This window comes from Alosa sapidissima, chromosome 5 (assembly GCF_018492685.1).
Source record: "Alosa sapidissima isolate fAloSap1 chromosome 5, fAloSap1.pri, whole genome shotgun sequence".
Lineage (NCBI taxonomy): Eukaryota > Metazoa > Chordata > Actinopteri > Clupeiformes > Clupeidae > Alosa > Alosa sapidissima.
Genome location: NC_055961.1, coordinates 39,602,699 through 39,625,167, shown reverse-complemented (window position 1 = coordinate 39,625,167; position 22,469 = coordinate 39,602,699). Strand labels below are relative to the sequence as shown.

Genomic DNA, 22,469 nt, shown 5'->3' with positions numbered 1-22,469 from the left:
CCCTGCATTTCATGTTTGGACTCCAATTGCCTGTTTGTTTATGGACAATAAATGACTATATTTTTGTACGGAACTGCTGTCTCCTGCCTTCTATCAACACCATCTTATCCAGTGCCGCACCTCCCTAAACGTGGGGTGGTCACCTCAGTCCCTCACACAGACATGTACTTGTGGAGGGAAAATTCCAATATGTGCTGACTGCAAAGTACTACTGGTCAGGGTTCGAACCGGCAACCCTCCAGTTACAAGTCCAAAGCACTAACCAGTAGGCCACGGCTGCTCCAATTATGGAACTTAAGTAAAGCAGACTCTGTACTATGAAGTGGTCTAAAACCAGATTGAAACTAAAACTAAAATTGAAGTAAAACTGATGACAACCTTGCCAACGAGCTAACTTATTCAGAAGCCAGACCTCTCCTCTCTCCTCTCTCACTCCTATGCTTTGTAGTTGTCCATGGGGAAAAACACCAAGAAATCCAGTTGAATTCAAGCATTAGGTTTTTTAATGTTAAATCCAAGTTAAATGTAAGATGAACTTGATATATCATGAAAAATATTAACTAACTCAGCCAATAAGCCAGTTCACGCTAGGGCAGTTAGGTAGCCTACCACATTGGCAGTTTTGCTGAATGACAAAAAAACAAGCTGCAGGTTTCTCAGCTTCCATAGCTTTTGTCAACGGGACACAGACACACCCATGAAAATGACAGAAATTATGAAAGCGAAAGCTGGTAATCAAGCTAGCTTGCTTATACAGGAAACTAAAGTGGCCATAGGGGGCAGTAATTTACAAGATGAAAGCAAACAAATACATCATGGAACAGATCATTAAGATGTACGCGAGATCATTTCTACTGCACTACTGTTCTAATCGATGTATACTTTTAAGATCAGTTGGTCAAGCACTGCTTGCCTTGCTTGCCCTGAAGGCACACCACTGCTACACAGTTTATATTGAGTTTTTGCTGTTGTTAAGCTTAACTGCAACTAAGGACTTAATAGCTACGGAATAATTAGCATTTAGCTTATCTATAAAATATTTGCAATTTAGCATAAAAAACATTATCAAACCAGATAATCAGTAGCAATCAAAATGTTTCTTTCTGCATTCATCTATTGCTCCATTTCCAGGTCTGGAACAATTTTCCAGGTTCTGTCATGACCATACCATTGGTCCTCTGATGAAGGGCTTCATTTCATTGCATATACTTAGTCTCTCACAAATACAGTGGATGGGTCACATAGGGTAGAACTGGGAGGCAGCCTCAGATGACTGGATCTCTACCTGGGCCATTTTGAACTGAGTGCATTGGAGCCACTTGCGAAGAGCTTGGGGCTGTGATCCAGACCCCAAGCCCTGCATACACTGGTAGCTAACCCGATTCTGGATTGCTTGTAGACGCAGGTGGAGACCTGCAGATAGATGCTGGAAAATGGTAGGGGAAAAAGGGGAGCTGTTACAGATCTGACTGCACATTACTAATTAGTGTATACAGTAGTTTGTATCTGTCTCTTATGTAAGGATTGTTGTATTCTCTACCTCTTTCATCATTATATGTGTCCTGATCTGGCAAAATTAGTCAGAAGTCACACATTCTAATTTTGAGATACAGGCCAATTACATCAAAAACTATTGAAAATATAAACGTTTCTTTTTTGGTGTTGTATGAAAGAAAAGGAATTAAAATGTAATTTCTCAAAGTTTCATAGTCAAGATAAAAAAGTAAAGTCACAGTGGTCACAGTTCCATAGTTCAAAACGCTGTATCTTGTCAATAATTCAAGATATGATATCATTTTAAAGAATATTGTGTTCTATTGGTGTTGATACCAAAATCTCAATTTTTAATTATGGGTCACTGTGCTAGATCGGGTCACATATTGAGATGGGATGAATAAAGCAAATAAATAACATATAATTGGAACAAGATAGAGTTTTACCTTAAGGTTTGACTGGATCATTGGCAGCCACATGGGGATAAGCTAATTGAAGAGATAAAAACAACAGAGAATTTAGCAAAGCCAATAAAAAATGAAACTATATTACAAAAAACTAATCACCAAATGAAAATACATCTCAAAAGTATAGCCGCAAGCGGCCATGATGGGTCCGAGCATGTGTGGCTCCGCGACCCATGCCATTTCGGAAACAACAATGCACTTACATGTGGTACGTGTGTCAGTACACATGTGTGCACATAATGATGTGTGTACAATTCGTTTTTGCAAGTTTTATCTATTGGAACTTACTCACTTCCTGTTGGGTGTGATATTTTACATTGTGACAATGATACTCACTAGGTGACACTTCACCAGATTGCAATGATGTGCCTCTTTCTGTCTGTGTGTGTTTTGACTAGACATTAATTTGAATTTTGTGTGTGTGTGTGTGTGCATGCGTGCATGTGCATGCATGCGTGTGGATTCATGTATGTGTGTGCAGATCTTTCTTATGCCATGTACAGGCAGGTCAGTGTTATTGTGTTTGTGTGTCTGTGTGTGAGACAGAGACACAGAGAGTGAGAGAGAGAGAGAGACAGAGAGAGCATGTGTGGGTGGTAGTGATACTCGTGTGTTTTTTGACTGGTCATGTTAATGTCTTTTTTTTTTGTGTGTGTGTGTTTTCAAGTGTAGATGTGTGAAGGCAGGACACTAGTAAGTTGACATGCACCTAAACTGAATTAATCTTATGAACCTAATATCAATATCCAAAATAAATGAAAAAAGAATCCTTCTATTGCCAATTTGTGGTGCTATACCACACACATTAATTAGGCATGAATATCATAATAATAATATCCAATATTTTTGAAAGTTTCCAACCAATTAACCAAGGTGTTGTCAATGTCTTGCACACTTCCTGTTTGGTCAGCTGGTGGCGCTAGACCAGGTTGGCAGTTTGGACATGTGGATATCATCAGATTTATATTAACTTATATTTTGTTAATAAATTCCAAAGACTATTCTGACTTTGCCCAGCTGGTGGCACTACATAAGACAGGCATATTGTCATATACACCTAATATGATTAATCTGATTGTGATATGCAACAGAAGTGAAAAAAACCCACATTCCTTGTCTTGCCAATTGGTGGCGCTATGCCAGGCATGCTAATAGGACATATGAATATCGTCATCATGATATCCAATATTTTGTAAAGTTTCAGATCAATCCATTTCCTAGCGCTATGCTAGGCATGTGAATTACATATGTGAATATCATCACAGTCATGATATCCAATATTTTGTACAGTTTCAGATCAATCCATCAAAGCATTGAACATTTTTGTCATATTTCCTGCTTGGCCAGATGGTGGCACTATGCTAGGCATGTGAATTATACATGTGAATATCATCACAATCATGGTATACAATATTTTGTAAAGTTTCAGATCAATCAGTTAAGGCATTGCCAATTTCTGGCACATTTTCCTGCTTGGCCAGGTGGTGGCGCTATGTCAGGCAGGCCCATTGGGTGTCTGGTTATCATCATAATCATAATATCTATTAACCTGATCAGTTTCAGACTATTAATTCAAAGCATAGAACATTTCTGGCACATTTCCTGCTTGACCAGATGGTGGCGCTATGCTAGGCATGTGAATTACACATGTGAATATCATCACAATAATGATATCCAATATTTTATAGTTTCAGATCAATCAGTTAAGGCATTTCCCATTTCTGGAACATTTCCTGCTCGGCCAGGTGGTGCTGCTATTCCAGGCAGGCCCATTGGGTGTCTAGATATCATCATAATCATGAATCTGACAAACCACCTAGGAGAAGTACGTTAAAATGTATCATGTGACATCAGTGTAATTGCCATTCTTTCTGTTGCCAGTTGTTGGCGCTATGCCAAATATGCATTATGGGCATGTGAATATCATCATTACCATGGCATTCAATAATCTATTTTTCATGTGGAAGGGTATTAAAATGCATAGTTTCGGCATTTCAAAAATTCTCAAAAACTCGTTTTCATGAGTTTTCGCCCATGGGAAGCTTTTGGCATTACAATTCATCATATGTTAGTGAGCACAAAATCCCAAAACCTAATTTCCTGTGGGGCGTGGCTAATGCATTGTACATACGAAAGTTGTTCATCCTGGGGAGATACACACACCTACTGTCGGTGCTCGGGCCCTAATAATCCTTACAAAAACAATAGGGCTTCACACCTGTCAGTGCTCGGGCCCTAAATACATGCATGGATAAAAAATTTTTTTAGATAAACTTACTTTGACGAATATGGTGGAGTTGCACTCTTGAAGAGCTTCCATCAAGCTGATCACATGCAGACACACCATCTCCACCATCTGGAGGTTGGTAAAAGTAAGGGTAAGGCTATTTGCACCCCTGGTACAATTAGCAGTGTATGCTATTCGTACCCTGGTGCAATTAGAAGTGAATTCTATTCGTACCCGTCTGGTACAAATATCAGTGTATGCTATTTGCACCCCTGTGCATTTACTCTGGAATATTGATCACAACGAAATAAAAAAACGAGCAACATGTTTTTGTTGTTACGTCACAGGGTGTGAATAGCTCAGCTGTGTAATAGACACTCTGAATAAGGTATGGTATTTGCATCAATGTATAGTTAGAAGTGCCCTGGTATATGTAGTAATGTATGCTATTTACACCCTGGTGCATGAAGTAGCTAATTGTTGCAATCAAAACTTCGTTTGAGAACCGATTTCTTGTTCAAATTGCACACCTTCTCTCCAGAGACATTGGTACACGAGCGAACTCACTCTGCCAAAACACATCATGCGGGAATCGAACCCCGGTCTCCCATGTACAAAACCGTGTCTGTGACCACTGTACTAAATATATTCACAAAATATCTGTTAACTAACAAACTGACAGTTGTATGTGTTCACTGAACGAAGATTATGAAAATAAAACACAACTTTTCAATCTAAAACTTAATTTGAACATATATTAATGCCGAAACCTTTCAGAATGAAAAATGAAAAAAATGAATGTCCGCCATGTTTTTTGTGCACGTAAGCAAAGTATTTTTTGTTATGTCACAGGGTGTGAATAGCTCAGCTGTGTCACCAAGGCTATTCGTACCAGGGGTGTAAGTAGACACTCCGTAAAAGTAATTTTAGAGAATTATATGGAGAAGTGGATGACCTTTTTTGTGCCACACTAGCTGGACATGACATATGTTTTTAGTTGACTGTGTGAACAGTTTTTAACCACAGGAGGAGTGGGGTAACAAGTAGCTGTAAAAGTTGTGTAATGCTAAAGAAACACAAGAAGGAACATTTCACTAATTAATTAGGTTAACTGGCACCATGATTGAGTATAGAAAGAGTGAATTCCCAAGAGTGCCTTCTTGTTACCATACAGACTTTGTTTAAACTTCACTCAATTAAGTTCCATCGTCATTTAAAAACAATCTGCAACACTAATCAGAATAATTGCTTTCAAACTTGTATCCTCTCTGTAATTATATTAGATTAAATTCTCTCCTCCTGGATCTCCCCCAAGCAAAGGGTTTCTCCTTGTACACAAACCATAACACCACAGAGCTCCACCACTTCAGTGGATTAAGCCATATAGTCAATTCAATGTAAGCTAGACAAGGAAGGTTATTGTTGTAATTAGGGGTGGCACGGTTCATGAAAAAAATCTGAACCGTTCGGTTCAGGACATGTGCACATCGTACGGTTTTGACGGTTCATGGCTTGCGTAATGTAGCCTCATGCCCATGTGTGACCTCAGACAGTTTTTTTCCCTTACGCGTGAAAGCGGAGGTGTGGAGTGTCACGTATAGAAATGGCAAGTGGGAGAGATAACGAAGGCAGCACTGAGTTGAAGAAGTCTGGTGTGTGGGAACATTTTGGATTTGATTTTACCTATGATGATGACAGCGGAAAGAAAACGGTAGATAGAACTGCGATTGTGTCATGGGCGTAGATTTAGGATGGGACGCTAAGGACTAGTCTTAATCAATATTTTAAGATGACAAAATTGTCCCCACCAATATTTTAGCGAACTTATTTGTGCTGCTGATCATTCCGACAGCCAGCACAACAGTAGGCCTACAAGAAACGTCGTCATATGATTTGCTGAAAAACAGAGGGGTAGAGGGAAGGAAGGGTTATCTGACATGCACGCTACAGTAGCTAGGCCTACACGCACGGAGAGTGTCAAAGCACAGGCTACTGTACTTGTTTGCACCGGCAGTCAAGCGAGCGGGTGTGTCAACGACAACGTTAAGTTAAGGCTGTCTGCCAATACATAGCCTATCCCAAAAAAGGCCAGAGTAAAACATTGTGATATTCCCTTTGCCCTTCAGCATGTACATGTTTGTCCCTTTTTGTGGTTTGTAGATCAGCTATGCCACCCAAAAATACGAAGCTTTTTCATTGCAGTCTAGGCAAAATAATTAGCCATACAAACTGGCAACTGGTGACCAGGCTTTCAAATGCGGACTTTACTGTGTAAAATAGCATTAGATGTTAGGATATTACCCAGGATATTGTCACAGCTAACCTAGCTTCTGTAATCTTTCAACCAAAGTTAGGAGTCATGTTGAATAAGGGTGTGCCGCACGGACAGTCACATAGCTATAGGCTAACTGTAAGTCACCATCACTGACTGTTAGGGTAATTGGGCTACCAATCTTGCAGTCGCAATAAACAATGGATCCGAGACATTTTCCTGTTTATGTAGGCTAATGTATTTGTGAATGTAGCCTGCACAATGCAAAGAAATAAAAGATAAACTGGTGCATTTCCATACTCATGGAAATGAACATTGCAAAACACTATCAGTTCTATGATCTCATCCCAGAAAGATTTTCTTTGACTTGTTAGTTTTTTGAACATTTATTTTATCTAATGACATAGCAAACATGAATTGAATCCACATCCTTGCACTTTCAGCATTCACGTTCCTCTTAAAGTGACAGGCACTCAATTAGATTTACACACCAAATGTGATGATATAGACAAGTGTAGCCTAATAATTTAAATATCAATGTGATGTAATCAAATTACTAAATATGTTTAGCTATTAGTAATCATGCAGATCATAAAATACTATAAATAATTATCAATATACATTTATAGTTTATATGAATTCCAAAATATGAAAAAGAAACCTACAGTATGGCAACCATCACTTTCTATGTGTGTGTGTGTGTGTGTGGAGGGTGAATCAAATTCTACGATTGCCACTGATGTGAATGATCTCACAAATCACACAAACCAAATCAAATAAAAAAAAATTGTAATAGTATCGAAATCAAGTTTCGAGTCAAATTCAAGTCAAGTCAAATTCTTTCAGTTTGTGCATGATTACATGATAGGCCTATAACTATACTAACACTATAGCCTAAATGGTGGATAATTAAGCTATACATCAAATGCTGAAGTATGGTATTTCTGAAGTGTTAGAGATTAAAATAAAAAATAACAACAAGAACCGTACAGAACCGAAAACCGTGACCCTAAAACCGTGATACGAACCGAACCGTGGGTTTCGTGAACCGTGCCACTCCTAGTTCTAATGTAAGTCAGCATTGAGTATAATATGCCCGTCAGTTGCAGGAGAACTTGGACAATTTCAAAGTTTTACAGCCTGAGACAGACAATTAACCATTTTTGCAAGCAAACCGGCTGGTGGTGATTTGCATAGATGAAAACTACTGATTTTCCAATACAACTGTTTTCATTCTGTGCATGCTTACAAGACTGTAAGACTGCCAAAGCAGATTCTGTTAAAATATTCAGATGACTCCGCTCTATTGATCATGTCTGCCAAATCTGATGACCCTATACTGTGCTAGGGCAACATGGATTGGTTAGTTGAGTGGTGTGATAAAACCACTCTCATTATTAGCACTGTGAAGACAGAGGAAATCATCTTTGGAAACCAATGAATTGTCAGTGAAGATTCACAATTCAGTAATCAGTCAAGTCCCAGTCTACAAATATCTGGGAGTCATGATAGACGGAAATTTCTCATGGACCTCTCACATGGAATTTATTTGCAAAAAAACAGTGTGTTTATTTTCTCCGTAGATTGAGATCCTTTGGAGCTAGTAGCCAAATAATTTCTTTGTTTTTCACATTAGTACTTCAGAGTATCATTCTTTATTGTAGCACTGCTTGGCTGATTAGTCTACCAGTTATAAATAAAACAAAGCTATTTGATCAAATTAAAATCTGTTAAAAAATTATCTGACTACCTGTAGCACAATCCTTTCAGGAAGTGCACAATAATAGTATGCTCAGACTGGCCAGGAACATTTCAAATGACTCACATGTTTTGCACAGAGAATATCAGCTTCTGCCTTCAAATAAACTTTAGAGTTTATTCTTTCAATCGCTACAGACTTAAAAACTCTTTCATATCTATCCTGTTGTTAAACCAGCTACATTAAATCCAGTGCAATACTTATTCAGGGTTACAAGTCTCCAATACCTTGTCTGTGTGTCATGTCATTTTCTGTTGTTATACATGTATGCTTTGTTTCCTTGGTGTTATTCATCTTATGTATGTCTGTATGTATGTCTACGTCCTCTTCCTTATATAAGCTACCCCGGGATGCAAAAAGAATTTCAGAATTTCAGCCCTGATTGACAATAAAGTTGTATCGAATCGTATCGTTTTTCACATATGAAAACATAAAATGCACAAGGTAAAATCATTTTAAAACAAAGAATAATTAATAAGACAAAAAAAGCAAAAAATAGTAAAAAAAAGTAATACAAGTAACAAAAGACAAGGTAGAATAATTTTCAAGGCAGAGTCATTTTAAAGGCAGATTCAGAAATTGTAACTCAGCGCAGTTAGCAGAAAGCATCTGAGAACAGTTTGCTCCTTTCTTGTAGATATGATTTGAGCCAGTTGATAACTATGCCTGTAAATCCAACCTAGTGTTCTACTCTGTGTAGTAAAATATTGTGATCCACAGTGTCAAATGCTGCACTAGGTCCAGTAGCACTAGGTGTCGGAGCCATTATACGTGTCCCACCCACTTTTTAAAATTGTTATTTTGGACCCCCCTACTTTTGCCGTGCAAAATACCAGTGCTGTTTTCAGCATCTGTTTAGTGCTTCATTGTCATTGGATTCTCCCATTTGCGCGTAAATCGCACGTAAGCTTTTTTTTGTTACACGCATTCTCCCATTCCGCTTTTGTCACACACACAGCACCAAGTCCCCCGCAGTGTTGAAGAGAGGGCAGTCGACCTCTCACTTTTGATAAGGAAAAAAGCCTTATAGGTACGCCAAATAAATAATAACCTATAGGTTTACGCTAGGCTACATAAAACTCCCCATTAACAGCATCACGTAACTAACCACAGCCATCTAAGACGGCACAATCTCGTATTCACTCTGTTGGATATCTGAAGCCAGTTTGTCTACTTAGATACCGTAAATCCTCAAATTATGGCCGGGACAAAGTACAGGCCTTTATTTGGGGCAGGCTTGTAGGCTATTTGAGACAGCCCTTTATTTCTTATGCAAGTTTTATTTTGAGACATGCGTTTCATGGAGCGGCATACTGGTAGGCTATCAAAAGCATGACATTTTCGGTTTAATTTGATATTTAATTTACTTTTGGACTGTTTGATTCAATTGCTAAATGTTGGGACTGATGGTCACTGAAATCTGGGGGGGTATTTGATGATTCACTATTAGGTTTCATATAGATGAAAGGTTGCAAGAGTGTCAGGATTTCCACCCGCTTGGAAGACAAAGCATCCGCTTTCATGCGTTCATTGAACGTGTGCGGTGCTGTAATGGAAACCTTATTGCATGGCCAAGTAGCCTATTGAATTATTTTAAAATTATGCATGATTTACTTTTTTATTAAATTCGTAGGCTGGAATGCCTCAAGTCGCGGCAACAATTGTGTTTAAATGTAGTAGCGTGTTTCAGCCTCTGGCAAGCCCTGGCAAGGCGGCAAGCGACTGAGCATGAGAGCAAAGTATTGGAGACCCAGCTGAAAAGTCAGTGGCCGAATCCACTCAAGAGTTGCATAAGAAACACCCTTTTTTTTGGTTGGTGCTCCTAAAATGCATAACTCCATCGCGCGTAAATGACAGAGGGGAGAATTCTGGCAGGGTGAAATACGCGTAGTTACGTTTTTATTTACTTTACGCACGCACATGGGTTAAGTCCCCTCTTAGTGTTTTGTTGTGCCAATACAGTGTTGGGAGTAACGCGTTACAAAAATGGCATAATGTAGGCCTAATGGGCCTAATTTGCTGTAACGTGGTAGGCTAATGTAAGGCATTACAAAAAAATTGGTAAATATTTTACTTGGGACAAACTTCAGTAACGCGCGTTAAAGGACCAGTATGTAGGAGATAATGGAAAATTAATTGTAACCATTCCAAAAATGATCACCATATGTCATGAGTAAGGAAACACGATGAATTGAAGTAATGGCTTATTTGACAACATTACTATACCCCGTAAAACCAGTGAAAAAAATGAGTTATGGGGTGGAATCTCTTGGAATTTTCGTTTATGTTTTGAATGATTAATTCTAGAATAGCGTATTAATAATGGGCTGGCACATCCCCCCATTTGGGTTGCCAAATTAGCAAAGGCCAACTGTTAACAGCTGTCAGTTGTAGTCATGAACAGTAGCCTACGAGAAGCAGGCAAATTTTCAAAATTAAAACAAGAAACCAATTAAGTGGACATCGGAGGAGCTTCCTGAGATGGCGACGTCTTTGTTAAACAAAGAATATAAAGTCTGACGCAGAGCTGGCCATATTTCTCCACGACAGGTAGCCTAGGCTAAACTTCATCTGCATCGCTAACTTCAGCTAAATATGTTACAGTACGTTGGTTAGAGAGGTATTTTTTGTTTTCACTAATTTTCCGTAATGTGTAGCTGGGTCATGGTTGGAGAAACGTTTAAGCAGCTGCAGGTCAACTAACGTTAACTAAGTCTGCATTACATCTGGCAACCCAGAAGAGGCTCGCATCTAGGTAGTCTTGAGAACGTTCACCAGTGTTTTGATTTTGGCCTACAGAACGTTCGGTAACAATCCTACAAATCGCTCCTTTAATGCATTTTAACCCGAAATTAAGTGGTATTTTTTATTTTTAATATTCATAAATATCACGGAGGGTAGGCATAGGCCTCTGACTCTGGGTGGACTTTAAAAAGCTGCCAATATTAAAAAAGTTAAAGCAGATACATACCTTCCAGAATTGCCTGTTTTCCGTTGTATGTTGACAGCTGCTGGACTGGACAGTGGAACAATATTATTTTTTATTTTTTTTAAACTCTCAATTAACTGTGTGTCACCCTGGAGTTTGTTAGGGCCGTACCACTGGAACTAATTGTTGCAAATATAGACTAGGTATAGCCTAGTTGCGACTTCCAAACAGTTTTTGTGAGTGCTTACTTTGTTAATATTTGGGGAAACTGCGCAAGTAAGAGGCTGCGACCGTTCTACATGTAGGCTGGTAAAGTGCCACGAGGGCGCAGCAAATGGACTTAAGAAACAATATCTTTAAGCTCACGACATTCAGACATTCGGGAATCCTCCCGAAGCTCCCGATAGCCACTCCGGAGCTACATTTAAAGCATTAAATAACTTAATTGAACAGATATTGCAACTACATGGTTAACTATACCATGAGGTTATTAAAGCTGGTTCCGAATTAGTCATTGAATTAATAGCTTTATTTTGTTATATAGAAGTATCTAAATAACCTGTTAAAATGTACCAGAATTCAGGAAATTGCTAGCCTAGAAATCTAGATGCACCCTAGCGGCAGCAAATTACATTTGCTTCCAGGGCTAGTCTAGCAACTCTCCGTTGGCTTGTGAGCTCGAAAAATTAAACTTCTATCAGGCCAATCAAATCGTGTATAGAGTCGTTAGGTGGGCTTAACATAATGATTGATGGCAGAGTTGCAACGAATTCCCTGCTACTTGAAAACAAAGAAGATGGATGTTGCTGTTGGCCAACAGTGTGACACGAGTTAAGCTCGTTTAAAGATGGCAAAAGTTTGAACTAGCCAACTAGCTCCGCTGGTGGGAAAACGCATGGGACTCAGCGCTGTCCTATTGCATGCAGAGGGAATTTGAAAGACAACCGATTATCCCGCCCCTCGGACTGAGCACTGCGAAGGGTGAGTGCCCAGACCCTACATTTTAATGTGGGTCTGACTCGTCAGGCTAGGAAATGGCGTCTAGCCCAAAAAAACATTTCTGGGGGAGGACCCCCATAACCACGTGCTATGTTTTACCTGAATCTGTGTTGAGGCATACTGTATGTCATTTAAATCTTTAATGAGAGCTGTTTCAGTGCTGCGATTTGCTCGAAAACCAGACTGAAAGTAATCAAAATACCCATTTCATGTTAGGAAGGTGGTAGTTGATTAAAGACTACTTTTTTTTGTCAATAAAAGGTAGATTGGATATGGGCCTGTAATTGTTTAGCATGGAAGCATCCAGGTTATTCTTCTTGAGAAGTGGCTTTACAACAGCTGTTTGCAGTGACTTAGGAAACGTGCCAGACAGCAGTGATACATTTACAATTTGAAGGACATCTGCCGCTATAAGGTGCAAAACAGTTTTGAAAAAATTGTTAGGCTGAGGACCAGATGTACGTACATTTGCAAATGTAGCGTTATCAGCGTCATGGACAAACCGCAGATTGCGAACGCTGTCAGACCCAAGTTTCCGTCATATTTATCAAACTAGTGTAAACTGCGCCTTTCTCTGCCTTTCTCCGCCCATAAACGCAATTTATGAACGTCCACAACTGAACGGCAGAGCCTACATACAAGTGCAGTTAAATGAAGTTAACTGATGACAACATGAAAAAAAAAGAATCAAACATTTAGCGATCATGAAATAAAACCATACATGATAAGATGTCAACAAGCAGGGAGATAATGAAGATCAGTAGTTTTACTCAAACTACTTGTGCACGTAGGCTATGGAAAATTGGTAAAATCTAGCAAGTAGGAAAGTTTAAGTGAATGACGTGAAAGTAAGACATTCGAAAGGCCAACGAAAGTTAAGGTTGCTTTTGATAGTACAAATTCTTACAAAACTGGTGCTCTAAATAGCAATTCTGTTGTCATTGAAAGGTTCTCTTATTGACGCATTAAACTGCAATTTGGATTAACACCTGCTTTTACAAGGCAGAAGTATTTAGAAGTATTTACAAATATTTGTGTTAAAAAGTGCTAAACAACTGAAACAAGAACAGTGAATTAATGTGTGCAATTTTAACAAACACTATAAACTTTAACACTGAAGTGCAAAAGAAAGTGCAAAACAACAAGGGCCCTTTGGTAATTGCACTCTTTTACAAGTGCGGACCATTTATGCTTATTTTCATGCAGGCTGTCAGACTGTTGCCCTGCAGCCTGTTCCGCAAGTCTGTCTTGATCTATATAGGCTACGCAGAGTGAATGAAGTTTAGATTATTTTATACTTTTGTGTAAGATTTACAATTTTGATTCAAATTTTTGGCGAACGATGATAGATAGCACAATGACATTCAACCACCAGAGGCTGACGCATCACACGATTCGGAGGCATAGGCCTATCCTACCCGTAAATCCTCAAATTATGGCCGGAATAATAATTGCCAGTAGCCTATCAGTACACGAGCACTAAAATAAATTGTTTCGATTTAACTCAATGAAATTAAAGAACTCTTCTGAATATTTATATTGTTGGTTCGGTTGGTTTAATAGGCTACTGTTGCCAATGAAAAGTCGTTGTCAATGGGTCTCAACACATCGCTCTCAAGCTATAGTCGCTTGCTGTCCCCTTCTGAGCTTGCCAGAGGCTGAAGCCTTAAGGCTTCTACATACCTGACGCACCCGACCGGTAGCGCGACAATGTGACGTCAAAATGACGTAGATCTCTCTGGCGCGCCAGGGTTTTGGCCGTGTAGCGCGAGGTAGCGCACCACTCATTTTTTTTCAGACGAGCGCGACAAGGCGGAAACAGGAAGATGGACTAGTTCGAGGGCAAGCGAGTTGCAGTGTTTTGTTACAGTCGTGAATTTTTAATAGTTTGCTGGATAAGTTAACAAAGTTACCAGTGAGAGTTGCAACACATGGAATTAAGAGGAAAGAATAGAAACGATTTATTCTCAAACAAAGGATATCTATTAAGGCCTGAACAAAATCTCTTTCCACTTCAGGAAATTACACAAACTCATCCAGCTGCTAGCTAGCTAGCTAGCTAACTAAACTGTTTAAATTATTAAAATTTCCCTCGGGATGACTAAAGTACCTATCTATATATCCATCTATCTATCTATCTATCTATCTATCTATCTATCTACCTGTGCACACACCTTGGAAACTACATGATAATGATGATGGTAGTTGTGAATAGTAGCAACCAAAGTCTGAAGTACCATCACAGAGGCTAGCTACTGGTGTTTCTTACTGCAGCTTCTTCTGCTGTGTAAGTAGTTAATGTTAGTCTTTTCACAACAGCGACACCTCTGTTCAGGAGAATATTGCAACTAGTGTTGCGACCACCACGCGCGAGTATAAATGGTTACGGCGCTTCTGTGACGTCACATTGTCGCGCTACTGGTCGGGTGCGTCGAGTATGTGGGACGTTTTAGGTTACTACATTTAAACACAATTGTTATTTGATGGTTCACTATTCCTGCCTACAAATTTAATAATAAAAAGTAGGCTAAATCATGCATAATTAAAAAAATAACTCAATTTAGGCTACCGTAGGCATGGGCTAGGCCTACTTATACGCGATAAGGTTTCCATTACAGCACAGCGCACATTCAATGACTGAATTAACCCTTCCATTTTTTCATACTCGATGGCCTTATGGCACAAAAAGGCTTATTGTATGATTATGCTACATGACAAAGATACAATATACCCACCACTCTAATCAGGAGAAATAGCCCTTTCAAATGGTATAAAATATAATTAATAAGTTTGAGGAGAACATACATCATTTTTAAAAAATATCTTTAAAATTCAACCCCAAAAAACACAAAAATATCAGTTTGTCAAGATTAATCTAATTTTTCTCCCAATTTCTATTGTAGATAGAGAAAAACATAGAGTGTATGGGAGATTCACAATTTTGTCCTCTACTCAGCGATAAAAACAGAATCAATGTGTCACCTTTTGTTCAAAAGTTATGATAAATTTATTAGACCTTTGCAGACGGCACGAAACATTCCGTTTTTTCATACTTGATGCCCTTGTGAGACAAAAAGGCTTATTGTGTGGCCATGCTACATCACAGAGATAAGATATACCCACCATTGTAATCAGGAGAACTAGCCCTTTAAAATGGTACATATCATAGTTAATAAGTTTGAGGGTAACACACATTGTTTTTAAACAAAACCTTCAAAATTCAACATCAAAAAACGTGAAAATATCAGTTTGTCAAGATGAATCTTTCTTTTCACCTAATGTCTGTTGTAGATATAGTGTGCAAAGGATAGCCAGTGTTGTGCTCTCCTCAGTGAAAGAAAACAGAATCAATTCATCACCTTTGGTTCAGAAGTTATGATTAATTTACTCATAACAGTAACAAGTAGAATTTTTAAAGAGTAGAATGTTTTCATTTCCCGGTTTGGCATCTGACCTAAAAATACAGATATAATGGTCATGTAAAAAAATAAGCTGTTTTACCATCAAAACAAGCTCAATATGGGATGTCTTACTGTACTCTGAAGAGGCTAAATCAATTGTGGGGAGGACAGATAAAGGCAGACTAGCTGATTGTAACTGCTTCTCTGTGTGCTTCATTCTACTATGAAAACAAGAATATAGAGACACTGGCACATGTGTTAGGTTTACGAAAGGGGAAATAAATCATTTTATTTAGAAAAGTCTTAAACAATGTGATTAAATAACCAGGAACAACAACTTCAGGTAAATAACATAAACATATGTTTACAAACATGCAGTAACTATTAGAACTACAAGAATGACAAGACAACAGTATAACAAATATCAACAAATCTTACATGGTGAACAAAACATCAATTCATACTAACATTCACACACATATGTATATATATAAACAATTTAAACGTTAGAAGAAATTCAATACATTTAACAACCATACAGCATATAATTCGATACAATATATAATTATCCATATCATTTGCCCCACACATAAGGTGATACACTAACGCCACATTCACACCAGATCCGTGGTGTGTGCATTGTCACAGCTGTGGCATGGTTGTGTGTGTGTGTGTGTGTGTGTGTGTGTGTGTGTGTGCATGCGTGTGTGTGACCATCTAAGCCTAGCAGACGATGGGGTGTAAATGCTATTGGAGTTCACAACCAGAAATGTGCTTGCGCCCAGATGGACGCACACACACACACAAACATGCTTACCCAGCTGAGGATGATGGAAGATTATCTCCTCCTGTAGCACATCACTGTCTTCTTCATCCAGAAGCAACCCATCCATGTCCCATGCCATCTTGGTCCTTGGGGTCATATTTGCCATCAGCAGTCGGCTGCTTTCACCCCAGTTGCACGTACTTCTCTCCCTCCATCTAAAATAACAAATCACAGGTCTGATAGTGAAGAGGTTGTTTAGTTTTATTTTACATTACTTCCACATAATCTTAATCACCACCAACCATGACTCTTTTCACTAAAAGTATTATTGTCACTGGAGGACTCCAATATTGCTTGGAGAGGTAACATTAGTCTCAGAGCTCACTACAGTAAGTGTTATTGCCTTGGCTAAACCATACATAGCATACCAGCTTACAAGCAAAAATGTATTTATTAACATGAGTCAGGAGATATGACAGAAAACATCTAAACAGCGTATGCATACACATACACACCGTGCATAGGCTACTGCAGTTGCGTAAAGACAAAACACCCCCTTAGAAAATAATGTGTTGACGAGTAGGCTTGGGTGTATGAGCTCCCATCATAGTTAGCCACCCAAAAACCTCATAATCGTAGCAGCCAACCTTACAGCCTAAAAGCTAAACAATACTAAGACACATTTATAACAAATCTTCAGTCATGTATTCATGAAAACAGCAGTCAATGAATAAAATCCTTACGTTACACCATCGGTGATCAACAGTCTTCACGTCGGTAACGTAACATTAACGTTGTCATTCATGTCAGATGTTTCTATCTAAGTAAGCTAAGCAACTTGGCTACAAACAACTGTAAATTGTGCTATACATATTACGAAGGAATGAAAGGTTTATTTGACAATAAAATACCGATTAGGTCTACTTGACATAAAGTTGGCAGTCATGAAGCACGGGAGTGAACTTTATCGCGACTACGCGTCAAGGACATGTTGCAGCCTCTCCTGATGCTAACGTTACCTACTGTAACTTAGCTAGTTTTCTATCAGATGACAAGCAAGCAACATCGTTCAAAATAGAACAAATCGTTAAAGTTTCAGTCTTAGTAGGTCTGTAATCTTGGTTGACATATAGTAGCCCCCCAAAAATGACTGAAAATGATGAGTTTACTAAAGATTACGGTGTGCTAAAATACCAGCTGTCATCAGCTGAAGTGAACACACACACGCATTATGTTACGGCCATGCATACAAGGTGTAATTACCAGCAAAAATAACTTTTAAAAACGATTTTGAAGTAATAACATGGATAACAAGTAATACTAACATAAAAAGACTTGTTTTTACCTCAGATGATCCAGTAGTTTCTCCTTTAGACGACGTCAAGATCAACGATGCATAATACTTCCTGCTGTTTTTCCTCTAGTGGAGGGAGACGTCAACTCTTGATTTTTCCTTCACGTAGTAAAAGAAATTCGCGCCACAAATCCCTTAACCAATCATATCGCCAGAAAGCCTATGATGTGACGTTTTTGAGGAAAGGGTTAAAGGGGAACTTGGCAACTATTTCAACGTAATAAACCCGTTTAGAAATCATTTGGATGGTTAAATGACCTGTTCTGGTGAAAATGGTGACTTTCCCCGCTGCGCCTAGCGTCCCCAGGCGGACAACCAACCTTGCAACATTGAGACTACCATCCAGGAAAGCTTGTAAACAAATCCATGTGCTTTATCGTTACCTTTTCCCACAGTTTGAAATAGCATAATGCGCAATTTCTCCAGCAGAGGGGGAAATCCTGCCAAGTTTCCCTTTAAAGCGACTGCCTCTCTCGCAATAAACACATCGGGTGGAAATTCCGACACTCTTTCAAATACATGAAACGTAATAGTGAATCATCAAATGCAGCCCCGGATTTCTGTGCCTATCAGTCCCAACATTTAGCAATATAATCACAGTCCAAAAGTAAATTAACTCCCAAACCAAACCGAAAATCCTAGGCCTATGCTTTTAATAACCTACCGCTGGTATGCCGCTCCAAACGAAACGCATGCCTCACAATAAAACGTAGAAATAAAGACCTGCCTCGACTAAGCCTGCCCCAAATAAAGCCCTGTGCTTTGTGCAGTAGCCTAAATAATAGAACCCGGCCATAATTTGAGTATTTACGGCATTTAAAGATTGTAACAACTTCCAATTCATGGCGTTTTTTTATTAGGCTATTATTTTGTATGCGTTCTGCAGAGAAGGGAGACTGGTGTTGGTCAGAAAGGGAGAAAACAGTAGGCTTAGAGTAGGCCTAACTATAGAGTAGGCTCATATAGGCCTACCTATATATATATATATATATATATATTATTTTTTATTTATTTATTTATTTATTTTTTTGACGACGACGTAGGCTAGTTAAGGCGGCAGGCGTGTGTTGCTAAGGCGGTCGCCTTAACTGCAAAGTGCTGCGGGAAACCCTGTTCTAGTTGCTAATCAACCCATTTTACATGACTTGAGAGAGACAGGCCCATCTTCTGTCTGACTCATGTCACGTTAACCCATGAATTAAACCACATGCCACTGCTTGAACATAGTTCGCGTTGACAAGGGAGAAAACGCTTAACCTAGGTTTCTGACAGAAATTAAGTTTTGTGCCAACATGTTGTTGCAAGTTTCAGGGCTGCCAACTTTTCAAAAAACCTTGGAGTGAGATTTTGTGGGGCCAACCAAAAGTTTGCTGCGTAGGCTACATAGGAAATCTTTGTTTGGCTTATTCAGCAGCATTATTACTGTACAGCAAAAAAAAAAAAAAAAAAATACATCAGTGGCCTACTACTAGGACCTCGGCCTGAACCTGCGTTCATCTGATGCTGTGTCGTCCTAAGGGTGTTTTGTAAGAATTTAAGAAATGTTTGTATATTTTAACTTTTAAATGCATTTATTTCTAAATAAATTCAGAGGTCAGACTTGCTTATTTTTATGGAAATATTTGTGCTGTAGCCTAAACTATTTTGCACTTCAGAATTATAACCATGCACACACAGGTGGAATAGTTATGGTGATATTGCAATAAGTTCACAACCACAAAACATATATGCTACATTTCACAGTTCCGAAATGGTCAAAAATGTGTGTACATTTCAGCACTCCATGAAATTATGCAGAAGAGGTTACCTGTGTTATTCAGCTCAGTTCATTTAAGATAAGATATTGGTCATTGTAATGGCCATCTAGCCTATAGCCTACATGCTCTCCCTTTTTCAGGACGTACCCATATCTGGGAAATATGATGTGAATGTTTGCATGTGGCTTATGTCAGGCTTTATATCAAGAGAAAAATATTTGTGTCTCATTATTTGTTACTAGGAAGCATGCCAATAGAAATATATTCATTTATCTGTGTAAGTAGGATTGGCTGGAACCTGGCAATATAAGAACCATGATAGTGGGATTGGCTAATCTATGGCTGAGCAATTTGCAAAAATGTATGTACTGACAAATAATTTACATTAGAATACATTATAATTTCGTCCCAATGAGACTAGCCTATGTAGAAATGTGTTGTAATTTCAAAACCGGATTAGGAACCACTTATTGCACAGAGGCATGCTTTATATCAGGGATGGGCAACTTTGATGATGAGAGGGCCACAAAATGTTCTTGTCACTGTCAGAGGGACAGATGTGACCGCTCACTACTGGTATAACAGGAATCAGGATATACAGGAGCCTATGTCTGCACAGTTTATTAAACCAACATGCATTAATTGAATATTTTCTATACTCAAATGCATTTTTAATATTGCTTCTATTCACCAAGGAACGTGAAATAAACTAAAAGATATAACACATTTACAATAAACCTTTTTCCCACTGCAATGGGTAATAGACTCTTGTAAAAAAGGCTCTATTGTTAGTGTATCTTAACCAGGGTTCCCACTCTAAGTCAAATGTAAAATTCCATTACTTCCCTGACAAAAATCCTGAATTTCCATGACCAATCGGGAAATAAAAAAATGGACATTGAAAAAAACAGGTAGGGGTAACTCATGCAAGTAGTAATGGGGGAAAGCTAATAACTCAATAAATACCAATGCTGCGTGTAAATAATGTATTTTGGCAAGTCAATTTTAAACTCCTACACCAAAATTCCCTGATATTCCATGACTTTGCCCCCCAAAGATATAATTCCCTGACCTTTCATGTCTGGAATATACTTTATTAAAATGCTGATGATATTCTTGAAATTCCATGACCCGTGGGAACCCTGCTTTACTTTGAGGTCGGCTACGACAGCAGCTCTAGCTCCGATGTAGCCTACTTTTAACTATCTTTAGTGTTGACTTAAGTTCACAGCTGATTTCGTTTCTAAGCATAGCCTACTAAACACATAAGTTGACTTTAAATTCTGTGTTAAGATCAGCTGTTTCCAACTTTGTCTGAACATTTCCCACCTTGTCTACGATTCTGAGTTTTCTTTATAAACCGCTCTCTGTATCTCTTCCTTGCTCGCTGGCTGTGTGAAAAAAGCTTGACTCCACTGATTTTTTATATAGGAAGCGCCCCTATCGGTGGACCGTGTCATTACAATAAGGATCCTGTTCAGATGTGGTAAAAACACGTGAAACGAACATTTTATTGACATTTCAAAATGCGGGCCGCACTGAGTGAGGGGGAGGGCCGCATGCGACCCGCACGGTTTGCTGTTTATTTGTGATATTGGGTTTGCCTTGTGTTGTGTGAAGGGTTAGTGAGATATTTAACCAAGAGTAATGGGTGTGCAGTGTGTGCAAAATGCAAACATGATTAAATTGCCTGTACTGTAAGTTCAATGTTAATTTTCTCGCAAACCATTTGTCACAGCAACCTGGCGCTAATATCATTGGAAAGCTTAGATTCCGCTCGTTCACATGTTCACACGTGTGATATCTGTATAGGTTTAGTTTAGTTGAACCTCATCTGCCAGGTATTTGACCTACCAGGTTGACACTTCAGCGTGAAAAATACTCAATAATAAATACTCAAAGCATACCTGAAGCCGGGAAAATGCGGGGGGAAATGCGCCTGGGATGGCTTGTGAAGTAGGCCTAGCATCGCAAACAAGATAAATTCTAGAAAATTCCACAGACAGGGGGTGCTCTTGAAGCCCCTCACTGTCTCTGAAAGCATAACTAGTCGATTACGAGTGGCTCAACAGGTAGAACTATAGATAAACTCATCTTTCAGCCATTTGACCGACCGTGTTGACACTTCAGCGTGAGAAATCGGGGGTGTGGCGCGTGAAACCAAATCAAATCATGTGAAATCAAATGTGTGTGTCTCACGGCCAGTGCGTGAGAGTTGGCAGCCCTGAAGTTTTCTGCCGTCCCCACATTTGCAAAATTGCTTTAATCCCATTTACCTTACTACCAGTCGTTGCTTTTTTCCTGCATCAAATCGCGGTTGAGTGTGCATCTAATGTCACAGCTGAGTCTCCGCAGAGAGACATCCACTGACTCTCCAGGTTTCATTTTTGCTGTTGTTGCAAGCTAATAGGCTACGATATAGGAAATACTTTGAATATGATCAGCTCCAGAAATTAATGGGTTTTCCTTAGCCTGTGCTACACCTTTAAAGCAAGTTGTGCGAAACTTCCCTCAGTTTTTGCAATGTTGACAAACATACGTAGCACATGGAAGCTCTTGATAGCGCATGCCACTAACATCTATAAAAACAATATATTTATGGAATAAAACTAGACAGTGTCTGCCCTAATTCTGAAGCATGGCCACCGCTACAAAATGAAGAGGAAATACTGGGAAGAAAGTTAATGTTTTAAATAGGCTACATCAATACAATATGTAATATGTGAAGTGAAACTGGACGGGCCATAATAAGCTCTGACTAGTTTTAGTTATTGTTAAATTGCAATGCGAGCGGCAACCAGCGGGGAGGATACGTCGGCAGGATTATTTAAAAGACAACCGCAACTGTGCGTCTGCCCTGATTCTGATACCATGGCGGCATTAATTTTGCTGTGGCGGGCCGCCATGCTAAAATCAACATAGAGGAAAAAACCTTTTTATAGCCCACCAGTATGTACTAACCCAGTTTATATTAATTGCACAGATAGGAGGGATAATTACTCTCTAACTACTTATATATTCCAGATCGTTCCTTGCCATTTCTT

General features: G+C 39.0%; 1 protein-coding gene and 1 long non-coding RNA gene across 6 annotated transcripts in view; both read right to left on the bottom strand.

The window, feature by feature from the left end:
• Positions 1–485: 485 nt before the first annotated feature.
• The window catches only part of LOC121709816 (protein unc-79 homolog), a 311,977-nt gene continuing 289,993 nt past the window's right edge, over positions 486–22,469 (bottom strand). For 4 of the 5 annotated variants that reach the window (XM_042093431.1, XM_042093432.1, XM_042093434.1 and 1 more), the window contains exons 49-52: positions 11,191–11,235; positions 4,240–4,317; positions 1,941–1,982; positions 486–1,426 (exon numbers count right to left, since the gene is read on the bottom strand). In XM_042093431.1, the coding sequence (XP_041949365.1) occupies positions 1,238–1,426; positions 1,941–1,982; positions 4,240–4,317; positions 11,191–11,235 (354 nt within the window). In that variant the 3' untranslated portion in view covers positions 486–1,237. The remainder of the gene's footprint in view (positions 1,427–1,940; positions 1,983–4,239; positions 4,318–11,190; positions 11,236–22,469) is intronic. The other variant, XM_042093433.1, reaches the window with a different exon arrangement.
• On the bottom strand, positions 15,508–17,846 carry LOC121709821. Its single transcript, XR_006032042.1, has 2 exons — positions 17,660–17,846; positions 15,508–16,529 (listed from the first exon to the last, which is right to left on the bottom strand). It is a non-coding gene; the product is annotated as an uncharacterized LOC121709821 (long non-coding RNA).